At 37.8% G+C, this 21163-nt stretch overlaps 2 protein-coding genes across 2 annotated transcripts; both read left to right on the forward strand.

The window, feature by feature from the left end:
* Positions 1–1008: 1008 nt before the first annotated feature.
* On the forward strand, positions 1009–4254 carry LOC147488469 (protein CYTOSOLIC ABA RECEPTOR KINASE 4-like). The gene is made up of 7 exons (XM_086570458.1): positions 1009–1413; positions 2334–2581; positions 2684–2810; positions 2942–3215; positions 3455–3587; positions 3686–3772; positions 3883–4254. The coding sequence occupies exons 1-7, from the start codon at positions 1299–1301 to the stop codon at positions 4003–4005; spliced, it is 1107 nt and encodes a 368-aa protein (XP_086426584.1). The 5' UTR covers positions 1009–1298; the 3' UTR covers positions 4006–4254.
* An 11125-nt stretch (positions 4255–15379) lies between these two features.
* Positions 15380–19534, forward strand: LOC147488470 (uncharacterized). The gene is made up of 3 exons (XM_086574389.1): positions 15380–15575; positions 16587–16670; positions 17454–19534. The coding sequence occupies exons 1-3, from the start codon at positions 15380–15382 to the stop codon at positions 19532–19534; spliced, it is 2361 nt and encodes a 786-aa protein (XP_086430515.1).
* The last annotated feature ends 1629 nt before the right edge of the window (positions 19535–21163 follow it).

A 21163-nucleotide genomic window follows, 5' to 3' on the forward strand; every position in this document is an offset into this window, starting at 1 on the left:
TCATTTTGTAACACACCACGTCTCGATTACTTGATGCAATAATAATGTCACCCTGAGCTGCAGTTGGGAACCACGTTTTCTCCACCAACGGTGATTAATTGCGAAAAGGAATATAAGGAATCCACTAAGTAACAAACAAGGGACTTCTAGCCTTCTAGGTATGTCGTACGTACGTACACATATTTGCAAACAGGAACGAACTTAGCAAATTCCATTTCTACAACCACCATGCAGACTAAATGAAACGGTAGTAACCAAAAATGAAAAGTATTAACAAAAAAGTTAAAAAAAAAGTTAAAGAGCTGTCTTATATGAACAAACAACTTTGAACAAACTGACATGGCAGTGTAACATATATGTTGCAGTGTCAATTACCATTGCCACATGAATGTTGTTGTAGTGTCAACTCCCATTGCTATGTTGTAACGTTTATCTTTGCAACATACGTATTATACTGTCAAGTCTCACTGCAACATGGACTGTCGAATCCCACTATTTACCTCTGCAACATTGGTATTACACTATCAAATCTAACTCTGCAACATGAATGTTGCACTATCAAATTCCATTATTTACCTCTACAACATGGGTGTTGCACTATCATATCACACTACAACATGTTACACTGCGATAGCAGTTTGTTAAAAATAGTAGTCATATTGCCCTATCAAATACCACTACAATATGAATGTTGTACTGTCGACTCCCACTACAACATGAATGTTGCACTGCCACGTCAGTTTGTTCACAATTATTTATTCAAATTTGTTTGTTCATATAGAATTTTTGAATTACCTGATCTTTTGCGTCCATAAAATGATGACAAGAAAAGCTAATAAGTCTTTCTGAAAAGAACGTTAAATATATAGCAATGGTTGCACCACTGACCACGAATCCACGATCTGCAACTGCATCAAAGGGCAGGTTAAGGACAACTGCATGCATGTATGCCTAACAATGGGGAAAGAGGTTTTAGGATTGTTTGTCTGAGTCAAAGTTTGTATTTCAACGGCTTAAAACATGGAAACCACGTCCTGAAAATTCTCTCCACCTCTCCTTTCTTTTATTTTCCCTCCTCTTTCTCTCTCTTCATTTTCTTTTCTCACTTTCTTTCTTGGTAATACGTTTGAGTTTGAGAAACTTTGGAAAATTTTGTTGAAGGGTATTTGAATAAGGTGCTGTTGATCTTATATAGGACTAGTTTCGTTCTTAATTTGTGGGACGAAATGCGATTTTGTGAAGAGGTTGAGATGTGTTGTTTTTGAAAAAAAAGTTCTCGGTGGGATTTTCTTTGTAGTATGTGTGGATTTTGCAAGATGTTCTGTTGCGGTGGTGCCGAAGAAGAAAATCATGGTCCCCCTGTTAATCATCAGTATAATACTGCTCCACCCAAAGCGACAAATCATCAATATGGTAATACATTCATCTTCCTTCTTCTTTTCTTTTGTTTTCATATATGCTTTGCGTTATTTTTGTCATATTATGTCTTTCTTTTGTTCATCATGTTAATGTCGTCATTTTATTTCATGGTTTTGTCATTTTCACCCCTAAGTGGTTCTATGTTGCTTTTCCTAATTAATGGGCGGTTTATTAATCTTGGCTGTCTTGTATTTTGTTAATGATGATCGGGCATGTTTATTCAGTTCTACTTTTTATTACTGTTGTGATTTATCTTCTTACTTTTCAATATATCAAGAATCCTCTCCGTTTCTTAAGTAAGATTTCAGGGTTGGGTTACGTTGTGGCTCACTCTAACCTGCATTGAATTCTTAAATATATCATTCCTCCTTTCATCCTTTGTCCTCCTCCACAATTGATCGAAGTTCAAAACACAGAGGAGGTACAAAATAACTACGTGATTTGTAGCAAAACTAGCTAATAAGTAGTCTGCCCTCCTATTTGTTTTCCTGTAAACATGTGAGAAGGTTACACTCATAAATCTTGCAGCCATATCATGAATAGCTGCTTTGATGTTCAGGAAGTAAGGAAGTACCATGCATGGTGCTCTTTCTTTGAATCATGGTACTATTATAACATTTTTGAGGAACCACATATTTAGCGCACTTTACATTTTATAACCTTGTTATAAATGAAAGACCTGGGGCATATTTTTTGTTTAGTTTTAGAACTATAAATGTGCATAAATCAACATTTTTTTTCCCTTATTTTTGCTTTCATCATACTTGTATGAAGTTCACAAGGTATTCAATTTCTTCTGTATGTTATATATGTCTATGCCTTTATGTTTGTGCTTGTCATGCAAATTTTTGCAAGCATGGCATCATGCATATACACAATACACACTGATTCACTCCTCTTGTTGCATGTTTTAGGTAATGATCGAGGAGAGCCTAGGGGTTCGAGGAATTCAGCTCCTCCAAAGATCTTACCCATTGAAACGCCAGCAATATCTTTGGATGAACTGAAGAGGTTGACTTCTAACTTTGGGACAAAGGCTTTAGTTGGAGAAGGGTCTTATGGTCGAGTTTTCTCTGCGACCCTAAGTACTGGTGAGTCTGCAGCTGTAAAGAAGCTAGATCCCGGTAACACACAAGAGCCAGATTCTGATTTTGCCGCTCAGGTGACTTGAGTAATAAAATGAAATATGTATAGCTCTTTGAAGGGCAGTATATGAGGTTTAAGCCTGATTCATTGTCTTGACTTTAAAATTTGTTGGCTGCAGTTATCAACAGTTTCTAGACTAAAGCATGAGCATTTTGTGGAATTGTTGGGCTACTGTTTGGAGGCAAACAATCGAATTTTGATATATCAGTATGCAACGAAGGGTTCTTTACATGACATTCTACATGGTATATCTAATGCGTTCCCTATCAGTTGGACTTATTAGCTCTACTGATCATATATGTGACAGCTTACTATTTTTGTTCTCATTTTCATCTCTTGGAACTTAAATTGCTAAGTCACTAATTTCTTTATGTAGGAAGGAAGGGAGTACAGGGGGCTGCACCTGGCCCTGTTCTCAGCTGGAACCAAAGAGTCAAGATTGCTTATGGCGCAGCAAAAGGGCTCGAGTATCTTCATGAAAAGGTCCAACCCTCTATAGTACATCGGGATGTTAGATCAAGCAATGTTCTTGTCTTTGATGATTTTTTGTCAAAGATAGCAGATTTCAATTTGACAAATCAGTCCCCTGATACAGCAGCTCGTCTGCATTCGACTAGAGTGTTGGGAACTTTCGGATATCATGCTCCAGAGTAAGTTTATGAATATCTTATCATCTTGGTTCCCCCTTTTTTCTTGTGATATGTTTTTTTAGCTTTCTTTTGTTTCGCTTTTAGCTCTCCATATTCACATCTGATATTAATGGCTCTCTGCTTTGGGTTCTGAACCTGTTACTGGGTTTAATAAAACCTATGAATACATTCCATGACGTATGTTCATACTGAATGTCATTTATTTGCTCTGAGTGTTATACTGTTCTTTCTTGATTCAGGTATGCTATGACAGGACAATTGACTCAAAAAAGCGACGTCTACAGTTTTGGCGTTGTTCTTCTAGAGCTTTTGACAGGGAGAAAGCCAGTAGATCATACAATGCCTAAGGGACAACAGAGTCTTGTTACTTGGGTGTGTGAATATGCTTTTTTCTTCTTAGGTATATTAGTTTATGATGGTAGTTGTTCTAACAGCTGCTGTAATCTTTAACTGCTTTCTATGATAATTAGGCGACTCCGAGGTTGAGTGAAGATAAAGTAAAGCAATGTATAGATCCCAAGCTAAATAATGACTTCCCGCCGAAGGCTATAGCAAAGGTTTCTTTCCCACTTCCCTTCCTACTTGAATTCCAAACAATGAACTAGGCTTTCTTCATTCTACATTTCTAGTACAGTTGGAATCTAATCTTTCTATTGTAATATTTCAGTTGGCAGCAGTGGCAGCTTTGTGCGTTCAATATGAAGCAGACTTCCGGCCAAATATGACGATTGTGGTCAAAGCTCTACAACCACTTCTTAACTCGAGACCAGCAGGACCCGAATCCCATTAGTTGCTTATCATTCTTTGATTCTGTTCTTATCATTCTTTTGGTTGTTATGCCATAGTCATTGCTGTTGAGCTCCTTGGACATACTTATTAGACAAGGTTTTAGTTGTTTGGTTGAGCGTTTTAAAGTTTGTATTTGTTTTGCTAGTTATAAGCTATTAGCTTTTCTTAGAAGTATAAAGAATCACTGTATCATATAACATTTTTAATTATCTAAGTGTTTCAATGCTGTGGAATCATTCTGGTCTAAAAAGTCTATGAGCAACTGATACTTTGCATATGTGAATGAATGATCTTCAACCACAAATGAGAAAAAACCTTTGGTGTCATAAGAAGTTTTATTTTATTTTATTTTTATTTATTTGAAGTTTTAAACTCTAATTTTAAGTGTTTATTTGATTAAATCTTATTGATGTTTAAAAATTGTTGAAGCTTCTACCAACAAGATACATCACTATTGTTGTCATAATACCCCTACCACTCCTACTCATTTACCATCCCAACTAAAACTTACTACTCCTATATTGGTTCTCCCATCCATTTTCCTTGTTTTACTAGTTTAACCCGGCCACCTTGTATCACTTACAGCACAAACACTAACACTATCTTTTGCCGGAGGTGCATTAGTGCCGATATGATCGCAACCGAATGTATTGGGCTTTTATTTGTATTATATCCAATTCGTGTTTGACTTACTGCGTTTTGTTTTTTTGTTTTTCTCTTTTAAAATCTATAAATAAACAGCTTGACGAACTACCTGTGACTCAAAATGTACAATATTTCTAAAATCCTAAAGAGTCACCTTGCGTCCACGATTTATGTTTGCTTTGGTGGATTTCAGTACATAAAGCTAAATTTTAAATTTCTACTATGAGTTCTTAGGGGTATTTTAGTAATTTTAGATTCCACGTGTCAACTTAATATATATATTGAAGCGAAATTAATTAATTTTAAAACGGGTTGCATCTATTCACAACGGAGAAATTACTCAATTTGCCTGGAAAGTGAAAACTTAATTAAGTGGACATGGTCTTACTTACTTTGTTTTCTTGACTTTCTAATAGCATTCCCAATGATAGCAGCTTTGAGGGTTAATAACAACTTGTCACCCTTATGAGCCAAAAACAATGGTATAATACAGTGGCGGAGCCAGGAATTTAAGTGAGGGTGAGCCACCCAGAAACCAAGCATAAAAAAAAAAATACACTAATTTTTTTTAACTAAAAATTCAAATCTGATCACAAAACAAATATATTTCGAACATAAAAAAATTATATAAAATGATTGCAATAAATGTAATATAAAAAAATAAAAATAAATAAAAAATAATTCAATCTAAACAAGTACTTATTCATAGTTGTCCTTGGCGGCTTTCTTTTTTGTCATTCTTCCTCATCTTTTGAAAGCGTTGCAAGATCAACTCGGTATCAATGTTATCAAAAACTTCTTTTTCAATGTATGTTATTAAACAATCATTCAACCATTCATCCGTCATCCGATTGCACAGACGATTTTTTATGATATTCATAGCATAAAATACATTTTCTACGGTAGCAGTAGCAACAGGTAAAATCAGCACCAACTTAATTAACAAATATACAAGTGGGTAGTCTTTCTTCGTCTCAACCATTTTTTTGGCTAGGCACTAATTCCATTTACTTTACCAATCTTAGTATCGAAACGCACATCAATGATATAATTCTTAAGCTGATCCGCTAATTCCATCTGATCTATCTATGAAAAATCATCGAGGTAATTGTGGCTTGATTTATACCCGTTATGATGACAGTGTTATCAGCAAATTGGTAAATCAGGGGAGCCGGAATCCCCGGTTTTTTTAGTCCCATAAGTTTCCCCTATCCTATCGTTGTTCTTTCTTGAGGGCTCTGTTCAACATTTCGGCCACTAACTCCTTATGGGGATAACGGGCATCCTTGCCCCAGGCTCTTGGTAGCATGGATGAATCTCGCTCCCTGAAAAAAAGGGTTCATTAGATTGATTAGCTATGCATGCTCTGATCCATTTTCCCATAGGTTCAGCAAAGCCTATTTCTTTTCTCGCTTCATTTTTAAAAAGGTCGACTCGAATGCCGCGGCCATGTCAGGTTTGATTAACATGGCTGGTTCTCCCCGCAAAGTGAAAAGACTCCAAATGGTGAATTGTAATAAACGGATAATTAAATTAACTATATATAGTCAGGCGTTCTTAGCCATGGTTCTCGTGTAGTTGCCGACGCTGCCTAACTATTAGTGAGAGCTAGACTCCGCTTTGCTTACAATCCATCCAATGAGGCACTTACTTATGCCTTCGCTTGAAGTTCTTCCTTTTCCCTTTTCAATATCGAAAGGAGAAATCGGTCTGAAAAGGTCACTTTCGGTTCTGAAATACATGATAACTTTTTTTTTTTTTTTTTTGGTGAAGTTGTGGTGCGCTTGAGGGTGTACCACTGGCCCCTCTCCGCCAATCGGTATAATACAAGGGTGACAATGAGGGTATAGTTTTTCACGTTACAATGAGAGTACCATTTGCTACTGAGATAGTTGCCGACTTGTGATCTTCGGACAGAATATTTTATTCCGTCTCACGTGTTTTTTCGATTTTTTTTTCCGGATGGGTTGTTTCATTCCGCCCTGCGACTTTTTTCCTTTTTTTTTTCTTTCAGACGAGATATATGTTTCATTCCATTCGGCGTGTTTTTTTTTCGATATTTTTTATTTTTTATATTCAAGCGGAATAGGTGAAGGTATGTATATGGAATATAAAGGGGATGACTGACTTGAACAAAGCTAAAGATTTTAATAGCTTTAGAAGAGATAAGAAGTTAAGTTGTTTGGGTTTATTGGAAACTAAGGTTAGACGAGATAAGTATGAGTTGATTATGAGTATTTGTTGTCCAAACTGGGAGCATATGAATAATTACTCTAGTGACCCTTCAGGGAGAATATGGTTAGCCTGGGATCCTGATGTTTTGGAGGTAGTCAAGTAACTGGGGAGTTCTCAGATGATCCACTGTACTGTGACCATGCTCCAACAAGCTAGGCAGTTTAACTTTACTGTGGTTTATGCTAGCAATGTTCGGGCAGAGAGATTATGTCTATGGGAGGAAATAAGTGCCTTGCACCATAACCTTACGACTCCAAGCTGTGTGATGGGGGATTTTAACAATGTTTTGCTGTCCTCGGAGAGAATAGGAAGGGATCCAGTTCACCCAAGGGAAACAATCTCGTTTGCAAGATGTTTGAATGATACTGGATTGTATGACCACCAAGCTACAGGATGTTTTTTCACTTGGACAAATAATGGAGAGGGAGCTTCTAGAAAATGGTCAAAGTTAGACTGATGCCTGATTTCTGTATACTGGGCAAACTAGATGACCACATCTAGTGTAGAGTTCTTGACAAATGGAGCATACTCAGATCACAGTCCCATTATGCTTAACTTGTCTCACGTGGTTAGACCTCGACCACTTTTTCGCTTTTGCAATTTTTGGAGTATGCACTCTGAGTTTCAGGCAACTTTATTGGCAAGTTGGACTATACCTACACAAGGGAGCCCTCCTTACATGTTGTTTAAAAAGCTCAAGCACTTAAAGAGTTCTTTAAAGCAATAGGCTAGAGTGAATTGCTCAAACCTACAAAGGGAAGTCAAAGCAGCGAGGCTTCAGTTATATGAGATACAAGAACATCTCAAGTCCAACCCTCTCGATCAGGTGGCTGGTGCGCTTGAGCTTTCTGTCAGAGATAGGTTGATTCAATTGATCAGAATGGAGGAGATGGATATGAAGCACAGAACAAATATTGATTGGATGAAGTACAAAGAGAGATGCAATAAATATTTCTTCAATGTGATAAAGGAAAATAAGAGTCAGTGGTGGTTGTGGTCTATAGAGGATATGGATGTCAACAGAAGAGAAAGGCAGGCAGATATGGATAGTGCCTTTGTGGAATACTACACACAGATCTTGGGAGTCTCGTATACCGCAATTTGTACTTCACAATTCCTGAACAAGTTAGTTTTGAATGAAGTTGATCAAGAAATGGGGTTGCAACTCACGTCCCCTATTGCAAGAGTGGAAATAAGGCAAGCATTATTTGAGATAGATAATAACAAAGCTCCAGGACCAGACGGATTCAATGCTTACTTTTTCAAGAAGTGCTGGCACCTAGTGAGCGAGGATTTCTCAAAAGCTATTAAACATATTTTTTATCATAACTGCATACAGAAAGGTACAAATTCCACATTAATATGTTTAATACCTAAATGCCTTTCCCCTGCTAGAGTAGATGAATTTCGACTGATTGCGTGTTGTAATGTCATTTACAAGTGTGTTACTAAGATTCTAACAAACAGGCTGAAAGTATGTATTTTCTCTTTGATTTCATATAACCAATCTGCCTTTGTTCCGGGGAGAGCTATACAAGAGAACATACTCCTTGCCCATGAGCTTTTGAGAGGATACAAACGGAAGCGATGGTCTCCGAGATGTACCATAAAGCTGGATATAAAGAAGGCCTATGATTCAGTTAGCTGGAGTGCTCTGGAGCTAATTCTTCACAGACTTAAGTTCCCACAAGCCTTCATAACATGGATAAAGATGTGCTTCACCTCTCCTTTTTATTCCATTTTAGTGAATGGCACCCCAGAAGGTTATTTTGATGGCAAAAGAGGTATGCACCAGGGCGACCCCATCTCCCCATACCTCTTTGTTTTAGTCATGGAGGTACTGAACAGTCTCCTAAACCAAGGAATGAGTTCTATAGCATTTCTCCCCCACTCAAAGTGCAAATAGAGGCAAATCTCCCACCTATGCTTTGCTGATGATGTACTCTTGTTTTGTAGAGGTGAGCCGGCCTCTATTCATGCAGTCAAGGATATTCTCTCAGATTTCTCTTAGGCTACTGGGCTGAACCTTAACTATACAAAGACAACCATGATGACTGGCAGTATGTTGTTTGAAGAAAGTAAGGAGTTGGCAGACATCCTAGGCATTACACTCATCTCTCCCCCAGTTTCATACTTGGGGTTGCCTCTGACCTCTACTAGGCTGGTAATAAAGGACTGTCTCTCCCTTATTGAAAAGATCATTGCGCGCATCTCCAACTAGAAGAATAAATCCTTATCCAGAGCAGGAAGGCTACAACTTGTCAATCTGTCCTATCGTCTTTCCAAACATATTAGGCACAAACCTTTGTGCTACCAAAGATGGTCTTTGAAAGAGTTGGGAAGATTTGCAATAGATTTCTATGGGTCGGGCCAAACATGAAGAGGACCATGCACCATGCTAGTCACACGACTCTAAGGCTAGAGAAAGACCAGGGTGGATTGGGGATACTGGATCCTATCACTTGGAATAAAGCTGCCATATGTGGGTTAGTGTTAAAGATTGCACAGAAAGGAGACTCTTTATGGGTCAACTGGACATGGGACTAACAAATAAGAGGGAGGAACTTCTGGACTATGAAGGTTTTGACAGATTCATCTTGGGTGTGGAGAGGCATTCTGAAGCATAGACAACTAGCAATGAAGTTTGTAAAATATATGATCGTAAATGGGGAGAGTACAAGCTTTTGGCATGACCCTTGGTGCCACTCTGTTCCTCTAATCCAAATGGCCACTGCTCGAGCCAACCTAGGAGAGATCATTCCAGAGAATGCAAAGGTGAGTGTCATTATAGAAGACAATCATTAGAACCAAGTGATACAAGGACTACCTGATGGGGAAGTTAAGGATCTAATCATGGGAACTAAAATTTACTCCTTCTTAGACAAGGACATTGTTATATGGGGACTGAGCAGTACAGGGAAATTCAGTGTTAAGTCTGCTTATGCTGTTATCAAGAACATCATACCGAAGGTAAAATGGTTCAAATTGGTGTGGGGGAAGTTGTCGGTGCCACAACATTCCTTTATGACCTGGCAGGCTTTCGCTGGATGCTTACCTACCCAAAATAGGTTGAAGCAGAAGAAGCTCCTTTCCCAGTCAGTCTGCATCTTATGCAACTCTTATGAGGAGAGTTCATCACATCTCTTCTTCGACTGCCAGTTCTTGAAGGCTATATGGGAGGAACTGAAGGAAAGTATGGGCTTACCAAAGATAGTCCTGGGCTCAAGAGAAGAATGGAACTGCCTGTTGCGGCTGTGTAGATGCAACTCTATGTTCTTAGAGGTGGTTAGGGCCTTGATTTGTGCTATGGTGCATGCCATTTGGTGTAAAAGGAACAGGCGAAGGCAAAAGGGTTGGGTCAAGACAGCAAAAGAGATCAGCGATAATCTAAAACACACCATGAAGGAATACTTGGCCAAATGCTTGATAGAAGTTACTGACAATATCCAGCTGAGAATTCTTTTACAGAGGTTGGGTATCTCCCCAAGATACCAACATAAGGAAACCAGGTGGTGTAGTTGGGTCAGACCAGAAGTTGGCGAGCTGCTGCTTAACTCAGATGGGTCGGTGAAGGACAATATTGCGAGATATGGTGGACTGATAAGAGATGAAGATGGTCAAGTGAAGGTGGCTTATTATTGCAGATCGTGACATATCTCAGTCTTATACCAGGAGATACAAGTCATAGTTGCTGGTCTAAAGGCTGCTCTCGAGATCAGCGCGACGTACATCAAAGTTGCATCTGATTCTCTCAGAGCTGTTAACATAGCAAATGGGCAAGAGCAAGCGCTGTAGCACTGCAAGAATCTAGTAGCTGAGCTTCAGAGCCTTAGTAGTTTGTTTGTGTCTGTCAGAATAGTTCATATTTTTAGAGAAGGTAATAGGGCAGCCAATTACTTGTCTAAAGTCTATGACTACCTGGATATGGATGTGGTGTACTTTATACCTCCCCTAGACTCACCACTAGATTCCATTGTAAGGGAGGATAAAGAAGGAACTGTGTACCCAAGAGTTAGCTGATTTAGGAATAAAGGTTGGGGTATCCTTAACCCCTAGCTTCTTCTAAAAAAAAAGTTCATATATGGAAGTGTTTGCAATGGTATACTTTCTTTGATAATTGATAGTTTTAGGTGTTTGGGAATGTGGCAAGCCATTTAATCGATAGTATGAACTACTGAATTCTAACACACTTGAGGTTTATTGTGCTTCTTGAGAGCACGGTTACAAGTGTTAAAAACAAGTTGTTAGTTTATTTTGAGGAACATAATTCACTTATGCCCAAACTAAGCACATAACAATTAGGTGTACGTATAAAAACGTTTAGGCTTACATACTGATTTCAGTCATTCATACATACGAGATGACACATCTTTTGTTATGCTTTGTGGTCTGCCTTTACAGTCCCCTCCTCCACGTAGCATCTTGAAACTATCCTCAAATTATAGAGGGACTTAATAAGAAAAATTAGTACAAATCTACGAGAATAGTTGAACACAACCTTTAATTTTTTTTTTTTTTTTTTTTTTTTTCCTTTTCCCCTCTCTTGCCAGACAAGTGTTAAAGGGGAGCTGAAATGGGAGTTCATATTTAGGCAAACTAGACGTGGATCTGTCCTCTCTAGGTGCAGCACTTGTTAATGTTTTTTTTTTCAGGAATATCTTAGGACTAGCTTGTGTTTGAGGTACCCACTACTACAATAAAGTAAAAAATCTTTCTCTGTCGTCATTGGTGGTGATGAAGTGACTATGGGGAATCCATTACCAGAAATGTGAATGCACTATAAAATACTTCTAATTTTTAATATATGAGGTTCCTTTTCTTATAAAGATCTAATTTTGTGTGATTTTGTCTACTCAAGATTCCTTGAAGCAGCTAAAAGGTTAAATGTGGAAGCGTCTAGATGCTCGGTCATTGAGGACTCACTGTAAGACGTTATCCATTTCATTTCCCTCTAGTGTTAATATCTCATTAGTGTCGAGTATCACTTCAAGCATAAATTTGAAATATCTAGTACTTCATGGAAATGCTTGTATAATGAGAGAGTTTTACTGTGAATGCTTGCATGAGTTGGAGAAATTTTCTTGATTATTAATATTGTTCTATTAATATATTTTTTAATACTGGCGTAAAATTAAGTTTTTTGAACATGGAGTTCATACCTCGAATGCTAACCGCCACATGTAGTCCTCCCAGTGGCTTGGATATTAGTCTTTTACGGACTCTTCAGTTTGCTTTTTATCAATTTCGATTAAAAGCACAATTGTCTCCATGATGCTTGTTATATCTAGTTCAAATAGTATCCTTCAAGTTCCAATGAGGTTATTGTTCTTCCCAATGATCCAGTGTTATTTCCCTGCAAGACTGACCCGCCACTTATATATGTTATATTTCAGGGAGAAATTTACTATTTGATATCGCTTTTAGCATTGGTTTTCTACGGAATTTGTGAAGGGGGCTGAGAAAGGATAAGCTTAAGCAGTTGGCGGTTCAACATAATTTTCTGATGATGATGTTCCATAAGGACTCAGGTATACCTTTTCATATATATATTGTTGACCTCAACTGGTTAGTTTGTTTGAAAATGATTGTTGATGGTAAGTGATGGTCAAGAACACTTCCTAACTGAGCTCCCCTATCAACTCTTGGTCAGTTTATCTTATACTATGACTGAAAGGGTTGGTGCTCAGTACTAAATGTGTTTTTTTTTATGATTTAGGTTTGCCTTGTGGAAGATAATGTCCACCAAACTTTGGACTATATTGAAAGGCTTATTTGATTAGCTATTTGCAAGTCATATCCTCTAGAATAATCACTACTACAAAAAACAAAAATGGCCGTAGATAGCTTTTATTTAATTGCATTTGTAAAAAAATAACGATATGCTAAAAATAGGCAATGCATTTGCTAAAGCTAGCGTTATCCTTACCTGGTAGTATGGTACGTTTTCCGCGTTTGGTGTCCCTATATATATGATCTCTTCTATTATTTTAAATCCCTATTGAGGTTAGTGTAGACCTATTGCCTATTCTATTATGTTTTTTAAAATTATAACATTCCATTGAATTAGAATAAGTGTGAAATCTTTGAATAGTATAGGTCTTGCATGCTGTATAAGTAGTTTTTATGGATTAACCGTGCTTCTATCTATGTACTAGCCATTTGGCCCGGCCCATGGCCGGACTTGCTACATAGATAGCTAAAGACCTGAGCCAAACTTCTCTCAGTGCTCGGACAAATTACACAATAGAATAGCATCCAACAGAGGAAAATAAAATCCAAACACATTGGCTTCAATCTAGATTGTGATGAACTAATTCTATTTAGTGTTACAGAATCATCCAATCAACTCAATTAATCTAATTTAACATTACCCGGTTAAACCCATCTTTAAAATGCTCATTAAAATCTGTTAATCAATGCACTTTCTCAATATTGAGATCCAAATATAATCACTTCATTAGCACAAAACCTATACTCCAATTATCCAATATACCCAATTTAAATCGAAAAGAACAACACCCAAAATGCATTATAGTAAAAACTTCAATACATAAATAAAAATACGCATATGAATCTAATAATTAAAAGGGTGTACTTGGTTAATGACCACCATGTTCTAGCTTGGGCATGTGTAGGATGACGACTAAGAGAAACTCATCCTACCGAAACAAACACGTAAAATAGACTCCTAAAAAAATGTTTCATTGGTTTCTTCACCACATCTTCTTTGATAATAGCTTCGCAAACAACAGACTTGCCTCGACCTTCAATCTAGTTGACAATCAATTCTCGTGCAGAATGTGCACTTAAAATCTGCTTAATAGTGGCATGAGTTTGATTATGCGAAGACTTAGGCTTTGTTGTTACATCAGTTGGTGGTGACCGAGTATCAAGGATTTAAGCTCTTAAGGTACTTTTGGAGTTGCTTCTTTAAGATGGAGGGATTTGAGATGTTCTGATGGTACAAGTGCTGCTTTAGCTCCATTTGTTTTATTCTGCTACAACATCAATTGATGGTAACTGAGTATAAAGTTCTTCCTGTATTTCCTGAGTTGTTTTTTTAAGCTGGACTTCTTTCAACTCTTGAGATATATAGTACAGGTGTCGTTTCAGCTCCATCTGTTTAATTGTGTAGATGAAAGTGTCCCATGACAATTGGAGCAATGCAAAGTTGCAAACCATAAAGAAAAAATATATTTCAAACCATACCTTGTGACCTCAATAGCATTCAAGGGGCAGAGCCCAGCAAGTTTCCTGTCATGATAACTTATGTTTGATCTTGTTGTTAGGAGCTCAGGCTGTAACTTCCTCTCACTGCTAATGATTCTCATCATACTTATGGCTTAGCCCCAGAAGGCAACCAGTTCTAGTCTAGACATCCTTTCCCATGCATAGATGGAGAGCTATGTAGGTGCCCTTGCTCCTCATCCTTTCTGCCAGTTTGTTTCCAAGTTCTACAATTGGTGTGGTAAATTGCATGACCTCAAACGCCACCTATCAAACAATGTAATGCTACATATATTACTCTGAACATTTCATACATATCAAAGTGAAGGGCCAACTCAGTTTCCATCCAAAAATAAAAAACCAAAGTGTTTGATCTTTGGATCAAAACACTCTCTTTCTAGATTCTACTGAATCTTTTAGAGAACTATAAAATACGGATGCCTCTCATACATGTATTTGAAATCAAATTAGATGTTAAACATGTTAAGCAAAGGCTCTTAATTAGTACTAAATAAAAAAATTGATGGTTATATATACTTATGGAAGTAAATATATAAGACTGGAACTTACCTTGCATCGAAGCTTTTGAAGGTCTGAAGGGAGATCCTTGGGAGAGCCTAGACTACAGAACGCGTAATAGCAAGACACCATCTCTGTTTAGTTGCAAAAAATTAAAACAAAACAAAAAAAGTCAAATATGGCATCGACAATTACACGACAATCAGTTAGCGTTCATCCCAGGGAGATCTATACATGATAACATCCTTTTATCCCATGAAGTTTTGAGAGGATATGATAGAAAACATGGAACTCCAAGATGCTCTATAAAACTGGACATAAGGAAGGCCTACGATATGGTGAGTTGGCAGGCCATCTTGAACATGATGGATAGATTTCAGTTCCCGTCCAAGCTAAAAAAATGGATTCAGTTATGCATTAGCACACCTTCTTATTCTGTCCTCATAAATGGCGCGCCTGAAGGTTTTTTCCCTGGAGGTAGAGGGTTAAGGCAGGGAGATCCCCTATCTCCATATTTGTTTGTGCTAATAATGGAAGTTCTTGGCTGCCTAATCAGAGAGAGTGTGGAAAATAAGCGGATCCAATTCCATTCTAAATGCAAAAGGAGTCAACTCATGCATCTGGCTTTTGCGGATAATGTACTTATCTTCTGTAAAGGGGAAGTGGATTCCATATATGCACTCAGACAATGTTTGGGGTACTTTAGCACAGCTACTGGGCTACAGATAAATTCGCAAAAGACCACTATCATGACTGGTGCTATGAGACAACAGGATAGTTTGGCTTTGGCTCGGATTCTAGGTATTGAATTCGTCTCCCCTCCAGTAAGATACCTAGGACTTCCTCTCATATCAGCTAGGCTTGGAATCAGAGAATGTCAACCACTAATAGATAAGGTCACAAGCAGAATCAAGGATTGGAAAGCAAAACTGCTATCTCATGCAGGTAGATTGCAACTCATACTATCAGTGCTTGGCTCACTACATGTTTATTGGGCCCGAACATTCATTCTGCCAAAAACAGTTCTTGAACAAGTTGAAAAAGTTTGTGCGACCTTTCTGTGGAGTGGAATGCGATACAAAAGAGATGTGTGCACCAAGCGAGCCGAAGAACCACATGCAAGACAAAGGAAGAAGGGGATCTGGGGATCATGAATATGGAAGTATGGAACAAAGGAGCCTACTGTGGTTTGGTCTTCAAAGTAGCGTCGAAGGAAAGTAGCATCTGGGTTGACTGGGTATCGAAGAACCTTTTGGCCCATAAATACTTGTGGATGATGACAGTCTCGCAAGACTGCTCATGGTCATGGCGGAACATTTTACAGAGCAGAAAAGAAGCGAGAGAGCTCATTCAGTACTCGATCACCAATGGTAGAGATACATTAGTATGGCACGATCTATGGTGTCATAGTAGCCCTCTTTTGTTCAATGCGCAGGCAGTTGCTGAAATACAACTCCCACTAAATGCCAGAGTGGATCAACTCTTAACATAAGGTGATTGGAACGAAGTGGTACAGAATATCCAGTGTAATAGGCTACGAGAGGATATCTTGAGTACACGAATCAACAAGCATCTAGTTCAAGATCGAGTGGTGTGGAAACCTCATCAGAGTGGGAAATTCACGTCGAGAAGTGCATATGAAGCCCTGAGGGTAAAAGATGTAAAAGTTAGATGGCAAAGACTTGTGTGGGGCAGATGGGTTATCCCAAGACACTCCTTTACGACCTGGCAGCTGTTTTCTAATAGCTTATCAACGCAAGATAGGCTGGTGCACAAAAAAATCCTCAATTCCTCCTACTGCTGCTTGTGCAACCAAAGTCGAGAATATTCAAATCATCTCTTCTTTGAATGCGCGTATTCGCGAGAGATCTTTGATGGTATAAAATCAGTCCTGGGCATAATAATGGATGTTAGAAGTTCAAATAGGGAGTGGTCATCGCTGTTGAGGTTATGTAGAGGATCCAGCTTCGTGGCAGATACTTATAAGGTCTATATATGTGCGGCAGTTGATGGGATATGGAAAGAAAGGAATGGGAGAAGGTTCAAGAGTAGGGAGAGACCAGCGAAAATAGTCCTGAGGAAAATCAGCAGAGAAACAAAGAGGTATGTTCATACCAGTGGCGGAGCCAGGGGGGCCCAGGGTACGCCCTGGCTCACCCTCAACTTTCGCAAACAATTTTTTTTTTACTATTCACATCTTCGCAAAAACCAAAAAACCATATCCGAAAAAAACTCCAACAGTAAACAATATAACCGTGTGTCTGTATAAAGAAAAGTACTAAGTGAACAGTATAACCACGTGTCTATATAAAGTAAAGTACTAAAGTTATGAAGTACTAAAGTAATTGGGTAAACACTTAACAGTGTTGGCTTCGAAGTCTAACTAAAAACCCATACCCCATAACCGACAAAAGACATAATAAAAAGTAGACACACAAACCGAAACCAAACAAAAACCGAAACCAAGCAACGAAACAAACCAGTTTGACTCTTTATCAAAAATTTGAGCAAAACCCACAGGTATCCCACTTTTCCATAGTTTCACCTTTCTTTCTTTTATTCTAATTAGCTATATATAATTTCTAAAGTTTTATAGGTAAGTCTAATATTATTAAATTTTCTATCTTATTTTTTGTCTTTTCATATTAAATTGATTCCTAAATCATGTTTTTTAATTTTTTTTGTATTCTTTTTGTGAATTTATTAAACCACATATTTTTATTTAATTTTATTTTTTGAATATCACAATAACATTGGTAGTTTATTTTAATTAGTGCAATTTCAATTCAGTTGATTAATGGTTTATTTTAATTATTTAAACAGATATGTTAAAATATTTGATCAAAGGAAATTCGTTGCCTACTCAACCTACTCAACCACCTAATAAAACAAATACTGTTGCCAGTGTTGAAGTAGGATCCTCCTCAAAGCGAAGTCACCAAGAAATTGAGGATGGTGGTGTTGAACAACCCACGTCAAAGCAGGTTCATCGTGAAAATCGTGAAGAACTTGACTTGTCTAGTCTTCAGGGAGACCCTGCACTGAGAAAAAAGATTTCAGATTATCATCCTAATGATCAAGACTCAGTGAGAAGAGCATATTTGCTTAGGGGTCCTTCCCAGCCTAATCATGTTTTTCCTCCAAGAACAAGAGGCAAGAGAATCCGGCGCTTCGGGGAAGAGTGGTATGAGGAGTTTAGTTGGTTGGAATATAGTATTCCGCGAGGATGCCGATTTTGTCTATATTGTTATCTCTTTAAACCTAATAAGGGGGCACAAGGAGGTGGGGATGTTTTTTCTCACAGGGGGTTTACTAATTGGGAAAGAAAAACCAAATTAAAGGAGCACGTTGGAGGACCAAATAGTGCTCATAATATTGCTTATAGGGCAGCACAAGCTTTGTTAAATCAAGAGCAGCATATCGAGACATTTCTTCACAGACAATCTGACCAAGTTCGAAGGGATTATCGAATACACCTAACTGCAATAACTGATTGCATTAGGTTTCTTTTGAGACAAGGTTTAGCTTTCCGTGGTCATGATGAATCAGATGAGTCGATCAATAAAGGTAATTTTCTTGAACTTATACGGTTTCTGAAAGATCATAACGAAGTCATTAAGAAAGTTCTTGATAATGCTTCTAAAAATCGGAAATTGACATCGCCTGATATCCAAAAAGATATTGTAAATTCGGCTGCTGTGGAAACTACAAATGCTATTCTAAAAGATTATGGAAATTCATTGTTTGCTATTTTAGTTGATGAAGCACGTGATATATCAATTAAGGAGCAAATGGCAGTTGTTTTGCGTTATGTCGATAAGAAAGGTTGCGTGATTGAGAGATTTTTTGGAGTTGTGCATGTTAAGGAAACTAGTGCATTAACATTTAAAAAGGCAATCGATGAGTTGTTCTCCAAGCATGGGTTGAGCATATCTAGACTGCGTGGACAAGGGTATGATGGGGACAGCAATATGCAAGGTGATTTGAATGGCCTAAAAGCACTTGTAATAAAGGAGAATGAGTCTGCATTTTATGTTCATTGTTTTGTCCATCAGCTTCAGTTAGCCCTTGTAGAAGTTGCAAAGAACCATGAGTCAATCGCTAACCCTTTTAGTATTCTCTCTAATGTGGTAAATACTGTTGGAGCATCATGTAAGCGACGGGATATGTTGCGCGATGCAATGAAGGCTAAAGTTGTTGCAGCGTTACAAAGTGGAGAAATTTCAAGTGGCAAAGGGTTGAATCAAGAGACTAGTCTTAAACGATCTGGTGACACTCGATGGGGCTCACACTATTATACACTTCTTGGCATGATAACCACTTATGGTTCAGTAGTTGATGTGCTCGATAATGTAGCGGAAAATGGTTCAAGCTCGGAACAAAGAGGTGAGGCTTACGGATTATTAGATTCAGTGCAGTCTTTTGAATTTATCTTCAATTTGCATTTGATGAAAGCGATACTAGGAATTAGCAATGATTTGTCAAAGGCTTTGCAGCGTGAAGACCAAGACATTGTCAATGCTATGGCTCTTGTTAAAATAACAAAGGTACGCTTACAGGCGATGAGAGATGATGGGTGGGATAGTCTCTTGACTGAAGTTTCTTCACTATGTGTCAAACATGATGTAGTTGTTCCAAATATGGAAGAGAGGTATATGGCTCGAGGGAGGTCTCGACGAAGAGCAGAAGGAAACACCAATTTACATTACTATCGTGTTGGATTATTCTATCACTGTATTGATTTGCAAATTCAAGAGTTAAATGACCGGTTTAATGAAGCAAACACAGAATTACTTCTTTGTATGGCGTGTCTTGATCCTAGTGAATCGTTTGTTGCTTTTGATAAGCAAAAGTTGATCCGTTTTGCTCGACTTTATCCCGATGATTTTTCAGAGATAGATTAGATGGAATTAGCGGATCAGCTTGAGAATTATATCATTGATGTGCGTTCCGATACTAAGTTTGGTGAAGTAAATGGAATTAGCAGCCTAGCCAAAAAAATGGTTGAGACAAAGAAAGACATTGTGTACCCACTTGTTTATTTGTTGATTAAGTTGGCGCTGATTTTACATTTGCTTGCCACGCCTTTGTAGAGGGCATTTTTCTGCTATGAATATCATAAAGAATCGTCATGCTAAATCGGATGGCTGATGAGTGGTTGAATGATTGTTTAATAACATACATTGAAAAAGAAGTTTTGATAGCATTGATACTTGAATTGATCTTACAACGCTTCGATGAAGATGAAGAAGGATGACGAAAAAAGAAGGCCGAGGACAACTATGAACAAGTATTTGTTTAGATTTGATTTTTTTTTCTAATACATTAGTATATATAATATATGTTTTTTTATTTTTATTTTTTTTGTATGCTTGGTTTTTGTTTGGCTGGCTCACCCTCACTTACTTTCCTAGCTCCATTTGGATTGGTTCAGGCGGTGAGATTTGAAGATTGATTTGGAAGCTAGACAGCTTTGCCAGACATTAGGAATTCGGGTAAAGTTCAGAGAAAGGAAGAGGCGAGAGTGCAAGTGGCTTCCTCCGGAGGAAGGCAGGGTAAAGCTAAACGCAGATGGTGCTTTGACGGCGGAGGGGTCCGGCCATGGAGGTATAATCAGGAACAGTCAAGGAGAGGTGGTAGCAGCCTATACGGGAAGCGGTGATGTACAAGCTGTTCTCTATCAGGAGCTGAAAGCAATCGCGATTGGACTCGAGCTATGCACTGAATTAGGATATAAAAAGGTGGAAGTTGAAACTGACTCCCTTACAGCAGTGAATATCATCACAAAAATTGCAAAACCACCATGGACTTGTTCGAATTTGGAAGCCATGATATCAAAGTTAATTTCGCCACATTCAGCTCTCTTGCTTTCTTTTAGCATGTTTTCGGGGAAGCTAACAAGCCCGGCAGATTTGTTTTGCGGGGCTTAAGATTTCTCGGACTGTAATGACTTAGTAAAGTTTACTCCTCCCCTAGATAGAGAATTGTATAGACTCATAGAGGAGGATGCTATAGGTACGATCTATGTAAGACTTGGTTGATTTATACGGTGAGGGTCACCTAACCCTAGCTTATTATTATTATTATTTTTTTTTTATATATATATATATATATATATATATATATATATATATATATATATATATATATATATATATATATATAATTAATGAAAACATGCAAACCAATCAGACACACTTGTAGGCAAACTTATCAAACACACTTGTAGAAAAATAACAACAATGATTGAAATTGAATGACCTCAATTTTAATAAATACAATTAGGAAGCAATGCTTAACCAAATACCAACATAAGCAGAACAATAATATGTGCAAGCAATTGATTTTGTGTATTTGGTCCACAAAGAAGTCCAAGACATTCATTTTAGATCAAATTCTATTACCAATGAAAACAATGAACATTTTAGATCATTTTAGATCAAATTCTATTTGGTCCAATTAATTCATGTGTCTGACAACTCTTGCCTACATCTTGTCTAATTGGACTGGACGGTATGTTCTCCTCATGTCCG

Source organism: Coptis chinensis, chromosome 7 (genome assembly GCF_015680905.1).
Source record: "Coptis chinensis isolate HL-2020 chromosome 7, ASM1568090v1, whole genome shotgun sequence".
Lineage (NCBI taxonomy): Eukaryota > Viridiplantae > Streptophyta > Magnoliopsida > Ranunculales > Ranunculaceae > Coptis > Coptis chinensis.